Raw genomic sequence first — 12686 nt, forward strand, 5'->3', positions numbered from 1 at the left:
AATGCTTGGCAACAAGAGCAGAAGATAAAATACTTCAAAGACCATAGATTCATCCAACCTTGGAATCAAGGTTGCAAAATCCAGATTTTCCAAAACAATAGAAGGATTACAAAATATATGAAATTCCAGTGAAGGACAGGTTATATCCCAACAACCCTAGCTTGCATCATGGATACCTTTCCACAGGAAAAGAAAAAAATCATTAGGTTTTGCTACATGATAAACTTGTGCATCACTGGATGGTGGAGGGTGGTGTATGGAGGAGCAGACTGTGACACTCCAAAGCCTGTCTAACAATACTGACCTTCCTGGTGCTCTCTTCTGCTGGTCTACCTCAGAAATGATGTCTGTGAGGGCAAAGCCTCTTGTACTCTGCCCACCCTCCAGCATGGATAGGAATTCAATGAACTTCTCATTCCTCAGCTTCTCGACTTCAAGAGAATAAGAGCTTCTCTTAAGGTCCATACCAAATAACACATAAAAATTACTCCTATTACTGGGTAAAAAAGCAATTCTAATTTAAAAAAAAAAATTACTTGGTAAAAACAATCAGTTTTGAAAATATGGTCAATGAGTTTTTATAATCCCTTATTCATTTTTTTGATACAAAAGCACCGCAGAGCATCTTATGTATTGCACCTCCTAGTCTGAGACTAACAAGGATAATCAACAAACACACACAAAAAGAACTCTCATTCATCAGCATGCAAGCCACATAACTGCAAAAATGAGGATGCAAATGCTTTTCCTGCCTCTGAATCTCATGCAGCCTTTGTATACCTTTGTCTGTATTAAATGAAGGATGCTCAACAGCATGGGATGTGATTCACCCCAACTACCTCAGCAAACTGTTCATTTATCCCTAAGGTGCTGAGCAGAAATGGTGCAAGGTATTCCCCTGGCGTTCCACTGCTTGCATGAGGAATGCCTGATCAGTCTTTCACTTATGACTCCTCTCTAAGTCTATGACTCCACCCCACTGTTTCCCCAGGAGCATCAATGCAGCTGCAGCCACATTTCCCGGGGGAGGCAGCTGTGCCAACATGGCCCTGGGGCTCCAGAAGCCTTTGGCTGACACTTGGGGGTAAGGGTAAAGGAAAAGGAGTAAGGGTAAAGGTTCAGGCGAAGAGGAAGCAAAAAAGCAACCTGAGACTGAATTAAGGAAATAGCCATTTATTTTCTTTTTCTTGAGTACAGGCTTGCTGTGCTTGCTGTGTGCTAAAGGCTTTCTAGAGCTGCTCACGGCGCTGCCTCTTGTTGGGATGGGAGGCATCTGGGGATCCATGGGTCCTCCTCTTCCGGCACCGCTGGGATGTTGCAGGTGAGGGGTCACTGCCCTGGCCAGGAGCAGAGAAACCTGCAGGGACTCTTGTCTCCTCTTCCTGGGGCTGTTCCTGCTCTGCAGGGCTGGACATAGATGGGGAGTGGCTGGAATGTCCATGGAGGGCAGTCTCCGATGTGCTGGCTTCCTCCTCCATGTGGAAATTTGCAGTGCCATTGGATGGGGCCTGGCTGAGGGTGGGAGCACCCTCCTGGGAGGCAGGAGGATCAGAGCTGGCAGCAGGGATCTCATCCTCCTCCCTGATGGTGTGAGAGTGCCGCAGCCTCCGAACCTCCTCACTGCACTTGGTCTCAATGATATTGAGGATGCCATGGACCAGTGATGCAGTGTATTGCTGGAGACGGGGCTGCAATCTCTGGACCAAGATTTCCCTGTCTGGGCCATAGACACAGAGTGCCAGCACGATGCCGCTCTCTGCACTCTTCGCCTCATACCACTCATCCCCATAAATCATTTCCAGCCCCTGGCGCAGCCACGGCCGCACGGGGTTCAGGAGGTTCCGCCGTCTTCGGAAAAGTTCTGCCCAAAGCTCGGGCAGGATGCCACCCACAGCCTCTGGTCCTGCAGCCTGCTGCTGAGCAGGGGCTGTTATTTCTTGTGGAGAGGAAGCAGGGGAATCTGCGGGCCCATGGGTTCTGTTTTCAGCCAGGCCTCTAGGAGCTTCTGCTGCCTGGCTGCTGGTCTCTGGCAACTCTCTGGGAGGAGTGATGACACAATGTAGGCAGTCATCTCCACCATAATCAGAAAATTTCACTGTCAAAATGGATCTTCTGCAGAGCGGGCAGGCAGGGTTTCTCTCTGCCCAACGCAGGATGCAGCCAAGGCAGAATTGGTGGCCGCAGGGCAGTGCGTGAGCGACGTCGTCTCGTGCATCGCAGCAGATGGGACAGCTCCACTCCTTCCCCGTGGCCATGTGTGCTTGTTCCCACAGGCTGGCCCAGGCTCTGACAGCAGAGGTTCTGAAATTACAGACCAACGGATGTGAGGTCACAGTCATAATCTACCACCAGGATTATGATTATTCCTAGGATTATTATTAGGACTACCATCACCTCCACCACCCAGTGATGTTACAATGTGATGTCTGCGCCTGTGGCTGCTGGAAATACACTGCTGGTTGGAGGTTGCCCTCTGCAGAAGCCCCTGCTGCACCCCAGAAAGGAGCGCATCTCCAAACCAGAGATCTGAGTTAACGGATCCTTGGCTGTGGAGAAACAGCGAGGTTAAAGTTTGGTCTATCACAGATCATCAGAAATTCAGCACGGGGGGTTCAGGAAGCCAGGCAAAGTATTAGGTGGCATGATGAGGAACGGCTGGGTTTCACAATCCATGAAGGAGTGTTTCCTGAGAGATGCCCAAAATGCACAGATAACCTGGACAGGAGAACTAGAGACATGCCGGGACAGGGAGCATTGCAAGAGAAAAGCATTGGTGCAGCTATATCTGAAACATCATGTAAGTCTGACATTGCCTAAATAATGCTGTCCAAAATCCCAAGTCTAGGACCAGATCAATTCATGTTGGAAGCAATGGGGAAAAGGGTCAACGGGTGGAGTTGTTTATATTGCTAGAGGCAGGACTGGAGAAGGTGAAATGCAAGGGCATGTGAGGAGGGGAAGAAAAGACAGAGCCTTTGGTGACTAGCATGAAATACCTATGGTGAGCAGAAGACATGGGTGAGAAGAAGTAGAAAGAGGAGCTTTACTGGGGCTGCAGTAGCCCCAGACATGTGCAGAGGGGCAGTGGAACATTGGGACAGACATCCCTTGTGCATCACTGAACTATGGAGGTTGGTGTCACAGAGTGGCAGACTCCAAAGCCTGGCTCTTCAACAATACTGACCTGCCTGGTGTTCCCTGCTGCTTATGACTCATCTCCAAGCACCACCTCAGTGCTTTCTCAGAAGCTCTTCATGCATTATGGCACTTCTTCCATGTCTTGTTTGTTGTGACAGATCAGAGAGAGCAGAGAATGAAGAGTTGCTACCTCTCACTGGTGTCACACACTGCTGAAGTGTTATGGTCTTACTCATGGTCACCAGCTGTCCTGGGAATAGAAAAAATTCAAGAAATGTCCAGACCCTCAATAATGACACCCTCCTGGTTCACCAAGCCTCAAACTCACCCCAAGGTCAGCCCCAGAGAAATGTCTCCTTGCACAGATCACCTGCATTGTGGTACCTGGCTACTTGAACTAGGGGAAGATGTTGATGGAGAAACAGAAACAAAGGATCCTGGATGGGCACTGGTAGCTGAAGGCAGCCTCCAAAGCACCACCCAGCACCAGGGAGATCATGGATCAGTCATTCAGACCCTTCATGCACACTTGGCACATGAGGCCTCTTGCAAGGCTGGGAACACTCACCTTCACTGTTGTTGGAGATTACAGATTAAGAGGTTTTCCTTAAAACATTTTTGATTTGACAGAAGACAGTTTCAAACTTCACTGAAATTAAAATTAATTTATTCTCTAATCTGAAGTATTTGATGTTTAGGTTGTTCAGAGATCTTGTTTCAAAAGCAAGAGTTTGGTGGCTTTTCCCTCATGTGTGAATTCAGAGCCAAAAAGACTTCTTTCCTGTATTATGAAATAAAAAATATTTTTAGTAGTGATCTATGTATATCCACACTTTATTGTGAAAAATCACTAAAAGGACTGTAAGCTGTAAATGCACTTTTAATTATTTCTTCAATTTACCAGTTTTGGACATAGTAGGACATGAAAGAGAAAAGTACAGCTTGTTTTTTGGTTTTTTTTAACATTTAATAAGACTACAGGACCTAGAGGGCAATTGAAATACTCTTAGCTTTTTTCTCTAATGAAACCAGCTTCTGTTATTTTCCAAGTATATAAAGCTTTTGGTAAACATTTGCTTTAGAATAGTCATAACTCTTGCCTAAGTTTTTGCTGATCAATTAGTCTCCTATCTTATAGTTATATAAATGTATATTCAGTTACATATCACTGGAAACACAGAACAGTCCTTAAATAATTACAGTACTCAACTAGCCTGAATTAATATTGCACTCACATTAGGATATACCTTTACACTTAAGATCAAATTAATGTTTTGCATTGTTTAAAAAGCTGAGCTGCTGTGCTGTGACCACCCACTGTGCCCACTGCCATGTTACCTGAGATGGCTGTAGCTTAATTCATTCTAATTAGCAGCTAGATAAATACAATAGCAACCAATATAATTTGGCCACTGTATTCATTTAAATATGCAATAGTATTCACTTTGCACTAATCTCTAAAGCACAGGTCTAAATGAAAAGGTAATTGTCTTGGTTTGAAAGACAGGTGTCTGCTACGGAAGGCAAAAGCATTTCTTGAAATGGAAAAATGTAAACCCCCTCCCTTCAAATTGTTATAATTTTGAAATTAAGGAGCTCCCAGGCAAAGATATGGGAATAGGAATAACAGTTCTTTACTAGGAAAATTAAAATAGAAATACAGTAATACAAAACAACAAGACACTGACAGTCAGAATCCAAGCTGACACCCGTCAGTCAGTCAGGGTGGTGGCACAGTCCCATTCAATGGTGGCTGCATCCTCCTGCAGTGGCAGATGTGGTTCAGCTGGAGCAGTGCTCCTGGAGAAGGTGCAGTTTTCCTCCAGAGGTCCAGTGATGATGTGGAAAGGTCTAGAATCTAGTGGAAAAAGCTGCTCTGATGTTCCAAATCTCAGTTTTTATCTAGGTAGGAAAGGCTTGGCTCCTCCCTCTGGCTGGAGCATCTCTCAGTGGGATGATGGAATTTTATCAGTCATACAGTGGGACTCAATGGCTCATTAACAGAAGATATCATCCTGGAGGAAGGATGAGTTGTGGAAAAGATAGAGAGCACTGCCTGTCCTGGTTTTAACAGATGGCCAATCAACCTAAGATATCTCCCCTGGAGATAATGACCCATTCCACACCTGATTTCAACACATGGTGATAGAATACATATTTTGGTTACATCCTGCATTGCAACCCAAGACACCCATATATGTTAGTACACATGGCAGGAGGCCTGCCTGTGAATTTACTGAAGAAGGGTAGCAGTAGGAATAGCTGCTTGCTAATGCCATGTCCAGGCCTTGACTTCAGACATGATTTACTGCAACCATTGGCCATACAGAACCTGAAAATCACACATGGATACTTCCTCACTCAGTTCTTCAGTACTCACAACTTCAGTTCACAGAGCCATGTCAGACAATCTAAGAAAAGCAGGGAATTGATTTAGCTTGAACAATCCATTTCAATGCACAGGAATTAGCAAAAATTGAGGTAGATTTTGAAAAGGAAGATTTATTTGACTTCCTCAGAAAAAAAAGGCTACATATGGATAATTAGTATGCTTACATATTGCATCTGTGTTTGTATCAATACTCTATAGGATGCACAAATTCTTTATGTTCCTCTTTTTAGCTTGTGTTTATGTATGATGGGATCACCTTACACAAGGCTCAACATTTGTAGTGTGCATATCTTTCCTTGACATACTAATGCCAAATTGTATGGGGGGGGAGAGGTAGGATTCATTGAGGAGATGATAATGTGATGGCTGCATTTTTCCAATATTTATTCTAGGGTCTTTTGTGGCACTCATTTCCATAGTAACATAATAGCTTATGCCCTCATTCTTCACCTCATTCTATCTTCTGAAGGTAGAAAAGTTGGAATTCAAATTCACAGCTGAAAATACTAAAATATATCAGAACTGGATTTCTGCACCAGAGATAGTACTAAAATACAGATCTCCATAGTCCTGAGATACTAATCTTAGAGAAATTTGGGTTTTAGTTAAAAGTTAGTTATTTACTAGAATTAATTAAAAGCAGATGGATAGGCCTTGCTGAAAATAATTAAAAGTCAGAAGTTGATTAGAAGAAACTGGGCTTGAGATAGTTATCTCAGATTTAAATAATTACTTGCCTGTCATTTTTATGTTTTCTCAGCCATGTTTGCAACGGGAAAATAAGAAACTAGTAAATAGATCCAGAAAAACACAAACAATTGCAAGCAGAAACTTATTCAAAGTCATGAAGGGAGAAAATTGGAGTGCTCCCAGAGGTCATTTGTATTGCCATTGAGAGAAAAGGTTGAGAGTTCAGAGAGAGGAAGACTCATCCTACTTCCTCTTTTTAAGACCCCTCCCCACAAAAACTACCCCAGCCCTAATTCAAGAAGCCAACTACACATGCTTAATAGCCATTCAAGCTAATTACCATAGGAAGCAGGGAATGGGAGGTGCTGGCGTTATGAATATGTAATTATTAAAATTTTTTGTAAATATATAGACTCTGTGATCACCTGTGACTTTGCACTGAGTTACCCCACACAGCTGCCTGGCACTGAACAAACATACACTTTCTATCTTTAAATTGTTAGAGATTCTTTTATCTGTCACAGTTGGGTATCAGTATTAGACCAATATTCATATTTTAGTACATCAGTCCTAACCCATTGTTTTAATCCAAATTCATCTAGACCTGTCCAAGTTTAGGACAAATTTGGGGAAAAAAGAGCTCCAAAGGGCCCCCCCCCCCCCTTTTCTTTTTTACAATTCCTTCCTTCAATGAGCTCAGAAAGAATTGTTCTTGTGGTGAAAATGGAAAAAACTTTTTATTAACAAAAATACAAAAGAAACACTCCCCCAACCCAAACCCAGATGAGACAAACCCAGCCGGTCCTCGCCGGGGAGAGCGGCAGAGCCTCCCAAGCCGACCTCCAGCAGCGGCCCCCGAAGTCCAGATCCTTGTCCTCCGGAGTCGGTGCAAATCCCTGGAGCAGGGAGAAGGGAGAGAGGGGGAGGGGCAGCCGGGAGCAGGCCCAAAGCAAGCCCAAGACAAGCTAAAGCGAGCCCAAGACAAGCAAAAGCAAACCCAAGACAAGCCAACACGGGGGCACAGACAAAACAGCTGGGGGAAAAGGGAAAAAAAAACGGCCAAAGCAGCCAGGGGAGGGGGTCACAGCTGAGCAGACGGCAGAGAGCAAGACACAGCCCACAACCGAAGCGCAGCAAGAGAGAGCGAGAGCCGGAAAACACCAGCCTAGATAAAACCATCCGAGGGAGGGACCGGCAGCTGCACGGGGGAAGCAAGGAGAGGAGCCAGTCCAAACATCAGCCCATAACATTCCACCCCTTATCCCACATCGTGATCATTGACACACGATTGGGATACACACTCACTAAACACGTTATGGAAATTTCCTGACTTGCTTAAACCTTCAATACTTACACATTTCTTTCTATTCATAGAATCTAGTATACAATGGTGGCAACACTCAACAATAACATTTGTCTATACTTCATCCTATAGTCAGATCTCCCTGAGGTACACAGCGGGTTGTTCCATCCTTCTGCATTATCCACCAAGTACATCCTGGTCCTTGAGCAAAGGCAATCCCACGAATGGGTTTGCCTGTACTCGAGGCAGGATGAATCCATACTGTCTTTCCTAGCAACCCTCTAACATGGGCCACTGGGACTTTATCTCCATCTATCACATTAAGGCCTTCAGACTGGGCGGGACCTGCTCGGTTGGTGGAACCTCGAGTGTTGACTAACCAAGTGGCTTTTGCCAGGTGCTGCTCCCAATTTTTTAAAGATCCCCCACCCAATGCCTTTAATGTGGTCTTCAACAATCCATTGTACCTCTCCACTTTACCTGCAGCTGGTGCATGGTAAGGGATATGGTACACCCACTCAATACCATGTTCCCTAGCCCAGGTGTCAACAAGCTTATTTTTAAAATGCGTCCCATTGTCTGACTCAATTCTCTCAGGGGTACCATGCCTCCAAAGGACCTGCTTTTCCAGGCCCAGGATGGTGTTGCGGGCAGTAGCATGGGACACAGGGTAAGTCTCCAACCACCCAGTGGTGGCTTCCACCATGGTCAGCACATAACGTTTTCCCTGGCGGGTCTGAGGCAGTGTGATGTAATCAATCTGCCAGGCCTCTCCATACTTGTATTTGGACCACCGTCCACCATACCAGAGGGGTTTTACCCGCTTGGCCTGCTTGATGGCAGCGCAAGTGTCACAGTCATGAATGACTTGGGTAATGCTGTCCATGGTAAGATCCACCCCTCGGTCTCGTGCCCACTTATAGGTGGCATCCCTACCCTGATGGCCTGAGGCATCATGGGCCCATCGAGCCAGGAACAACTCTCCCTTATGTTCCCAATCTAAGTCTATCTTTGAGACCTCTATCTGTGCAGCCTGATCTACCTGCTTGTTGTGCCTGTGTTCTTCATTAGCCCGACTCTTGGGAACATGGGCATCCACATGACGGACTTTCACGGGGAGCTTCTCCACCCGAGTGGCAATGTCTTTCCACTCATCAGCAGCCCAGATTGGTTTTCCTCTGCGTTGCCAGTCAGCCTTTTTCCACCTTTCCAGCCAACCCCACAGAGCATTGGCTACCATCCACGAATCAGTGTAAAGGTAGAGCTTTGGCCATTTCTCTCTCTCAGCAATGTCCAAGGCCAGCTGAACAGCTTTGAGTTCCGCAAATTGACTCGATCCACCTTCTCCTTCGGTAGCTTGTGCAACCTGTCGTGTGGGGCTCCATACGGCAGCTTTCCACTTCCGGTTCATCCCCACAATGCGGCAGGAACCGTCGGTGAAAAGGGCGTAGCGTGTTTCATCTGCTGGCAGCTGGTTGTACGGTGGAGCTTCTTCAGCCCGGGTCACTTGCTCCTGCTCCTCTTCATCAGAGAGACCAAAATCTTCACCTTCTGGCCAGTTTGTAATTATCTCTAAAATCCCAGGGCGATTTGGGTTACCAATACGGGCGCGCTGCGTGATGAGGGCAATCCACTTGCTCCATGTGGCGTCAGTGGCATGGTGAGTAGAGGGAACCTTTCCTTTAAACATCCACCCCAGCACTGGCAGTCGAGGTGCCAGGCGAAGTTGTGCTTCTGTGCCAATCACCTCTGAGGCAGCTTGAACTCCTTCATAGGCAGCCAAGATTTCCTTCTCTGTGGGAGTGTAGTTGGCTTCGGACCCTCTGTAGCTTCTGCTCCAGAATCCCAGGGGTCGGCCTCGGGTCTCACCAGGCACCTTCTGCCACAGGCTCCAAGACAAACCATGGCTCCCAGCTGCTGAGTAAAGTACGTTCTTCACATCTGGTCCCCTCCTGACTGGGCCAAGGGCTACTGCATGGGCAATCTCCTGTTTAATCTGAGCAAAGGCTTGCTGCTGTTCAGGGCCCCAGTGGAAATCATTCTTCTTGCGTGTAATAAGGTAAAGAGGGCTCACAATCTGGCTGTACTCAGGAATGTGCATTCTCCAAAAACCGATGGCACCTAGAAAAGCTTGTGTCTCCTTTTTATTAGTAGGTGGGGACATAGCTGTAATCTTGTTAATAACATCAGTAGGAATCTGACGCCGTCCATCTTGCCATTTCACTCCCAGGAACTGAATCTCTCGAGCAGGTCCTTTAACTTTACTCTTCTTGATGGCGAAGCCGGCTTCCAGGAGAATTTGAATAATTTTTTCTCCTTTCTCAAACACTTCCGCTGCTGTGTTTCCCCATACGATGATATCATCAATATATTGTAGATGTTCCGGAGCTTCACCCTTTTCCAGTGCAGCCTGGATCAGTCCATGACAGATGGTAGGACTGTGCTTCCACCCCTGGGGTAGTCGGTTCCAGGTGTACTGCACGCCCCTCCAGGTGAAAGCAAATTGAGGCCTGCATTCTGCTGCCAAAGGAATGGAGAAAAATGCATTTGCAATGTCAATGGTGGCATACCACCTTGCTGCCTTGGACTCTAGCTCGTACTGGAGTTCCAGCATGTCCGGCATGGCAGCGCTCAGCGGTGGAGTCACTTCATTCAATGCCCGATAGTCCACAGTCAGTCTCCATTCCCCATCAGATTTACGCACAGGCCAAATGGGGCTGTTAAAGGGTGAGTGGGTTTTACTGACCACCCCTTGGCTTTCCAGCTCTCGGATCATCTTATGAATAGGAATCACGACATCTCTCGTTGTTCTGTACTGCCGACGGTGCACTATTGAAGTGGCAATTGGTACTTGTTGTTCTTCTCCCTGCAGAAGTCCTACTGTAATTGGATTCTCAGATAGTCCAGGCAAGGTGTTCAATTGCCGGATGCGCTCTGCCATCACAGTTGCAATTCCAAATGCCCATCTTAGTCCCTTTGGGTCCTTAAAATATCCACTCCGAAGGTAATCTATGCCCAAAATACATGGGGCCTCTGGACCAGTCGCAATAAAATGTTTCTTCCAATCCTTTCCAGTTAAACTTACTTCCGCTTCCACCAGGGTGAAGTCCTGCGATCCACCTGTCACACCAGCAATTGAAACAGATTCTGCTCCTACATGTCTTGATGGAAGTATCGTACACTGTGCACCTGTGTCCACTAAAGCTTTATATTTCCGTGGTTTCGAAGTGCCAGGCCATCGAATCCACACGGTCCAAAAAACACGGTTCTCCCTTGCCTCCCCCTGGCTAGAGGCAGGGCCCCTCTAAGCCTGTTGCTCCTTCTTTTCTGAGGCATACATCTTAGAAGTTCCCTCAAGAGGGTCAGACATGTCATTATCAGTATCACATTCGGCACTTTGGCTGCGAGAAACAGGAGCGGCTTTCTTTTTGGAAATTTTTTCTTCCTTCAAATCCCGCACTCGTTGTGCCAGAACAGCAGTAGGCTTCCCATCCCATCTTCTCATGTTCTCTCCAGAATCTCGCAAAAAGAACCACAACTCAGCTCGGGGAGTGTACCCTCTCTCCCAACTGGGGTAACGTCTGCGTTGGATATCAGGGTTTCTAATCTGTACAGCTGAAATTTGGAGGAGGTCCTCCTTAATCTCCTCCCTGAGTCTCCGATGATTTTTCTCTATTTTATCTTCTAAGTTTTGCAAGCGTGTTTCCACAGCTGCAATCCTAGCATGAGTCGGGCCATGTACTGCATCCGCATATGCACGAAGCTTCTTTGCCATATCGAGTACTGTCTCATACACCTCATCTCTCTTCATTATTGCTAGGGCAGACGCATATTCAGGTGGCCCAAGCCGCACGAGCTTTCTCCACATTACCGGTGTGCATGGTACCAGGTCTGGATTTCTAGTTGTTACATCATCCGAAAAAATAATTTCTGTTACTGCCATTTCCCTGAGGCGTTGGACCCCCTGCTCTATGGTTTTCCATCGGGTCTGCTGAACATATAAGTCATCTGCACACAGATATCTTTGTGCCACACTATCCAGGACCCGTTCTCAGAGACTTTGAGGGTTAGCTCCTCTCATCACGCCCTGGTCGATAACAGGATCATGAGACAGAGACCCCAAATGTCATGTCTCGCCTCAGAGCCATCCAAAACTGTGGCCTCACCTGCCGCATCCCAGAGACGAACCAGCCAGCTGATAATAGATTCATCAGGTCTCCGGGTGTAATCTTTTCTTAATCCACGAAGATCCTTCAGGGAAAAAGACTCATTATTGGTCTCTGCTCTCCCACCAGTTGTCTTGACTCCTAATTTTACATCAGGAGGTGTCGAGGGTCCCTCTCCAGCATCATCATCATCATCATCCTCCACCGGCCGATCGGTCTTCTTGGTGCGTTTCCCACTTCTTGTACTGGTAGCCACAGCCATTGGTTGGGGCTTATTCTCCAGTTTAGTTGCTGGGTTTTGGCCTAGGGTGTTGGCAACAACCTGCGTAACTGGGATAGGAGACAATTTATCTCCCTGTTCCCTCTCCTCTGTCTCCTGCTCTATAGTGCCTAGCAGGGTGCGATATGCATGTGCTAGGGCCCAGCTCACTGTAATAATCCTTTTCTCTTTAGAACCATCCTGGCACTTCCCTTTTAAGTAGCTTGCAACCTCGATTGGATCCTGAATCTTTTCAGTTGGGAATTCCCAGATTATGGGGTCAGAAAATTCCTTTAAAATCTGGCCCATTTTCTCCCATTTGCCATTCCACTCAAGATTCCTCCTGCCGAGCTTGACTCCTAAATCAGGAGTCTTCCCAGCCCCTTTAGAAATCTCAGCCTTCATTCTATATAGACTGTAAATGGTGCAACAAAGACTTACTAAATTAATTACCATAAAGATGATTTCCTTAATACTCAAGGAGATCAGGGAGATCTGAATGTTTTCTAATAAAGATGTAACCGATTCAGAGGAGAGGAAAGGAAATAAAGGCAGGAAATCTTCTTTGCCTGCTTCTCCTCTAATAAATAACACAAACCATGATTTATACATTCCTGAAGCAGATTCCAACATTCTCATAAATCTCCTGTAAGCCATTGCAACCAAGCCTAGCCCGATGAGCATTTTCGTCAATATTCCTTTCATACAAAAACTACGCATCAAAGACAACACCGGAGC

The 12686-nt window shown here is 46.2% G+C and overlaps 1 protein-coding gene across 1 annotated transcript; it reads right to left on the reverse strand.

The window, feature by feature from the left end:
- Window positions 1-1157: 1157 nt before the first annotated feature.
- LOC306814911 (E3 ubiquitin-protein ligase Topors-like) lies at window positions 1158-3507 on the reverse strand. Its single transcript, XM_079331425.1, has 2 exons — window positions 3185-3507; window positions 1158-2301 (listed from the first exon to the last, which is right to left on the reverse strand). The coding sequence occupies exons 1-2, from the start codon at window positions 3214-3216 to the stop codon at window positions 1230-1232; spliced, it is 1104 nt and encodes a 367-aa protein (XP_079187551.1). The 5' UTR covers window positions 3217-3507; the 3' UTR covers window positions 1158-1229.
- Between the last annotated feature and the right edge of the window lie 9179 nt (window positions 3508-12686).

The sequence above is a fragment of the Erithacus rubecula genome (assembly GCF_903797595.1).
Source record: "Erithacus rubecula genome assembly, contig: SUPER_Z_unloc_3, whole genome shotgun sequence".
Taxonomy (NCBI): domain Eukaryota; kingdom Metazoa; phylum Chordata; class Aves; order Passeriformes; family Muscicapidae; genus Erithacus; species Erithacus rubecula.

Bases quoted from the DNA above. Each gene is read 5' to 3' on its own strand.
- LOC306814911 (XM_079331425.1), bottom strand. From the start codon at position 3,216: ATGAGTCATAAGCAGCAGGGAACACCAGGCAG. The intron at 2,302-3,184 runs GTCAGTATTGTT...CTGTAATTTCAG, and splicing joins CAGCAGGGAACACCAGGCAG to AACCTCTGCTGTCAGAGCCT.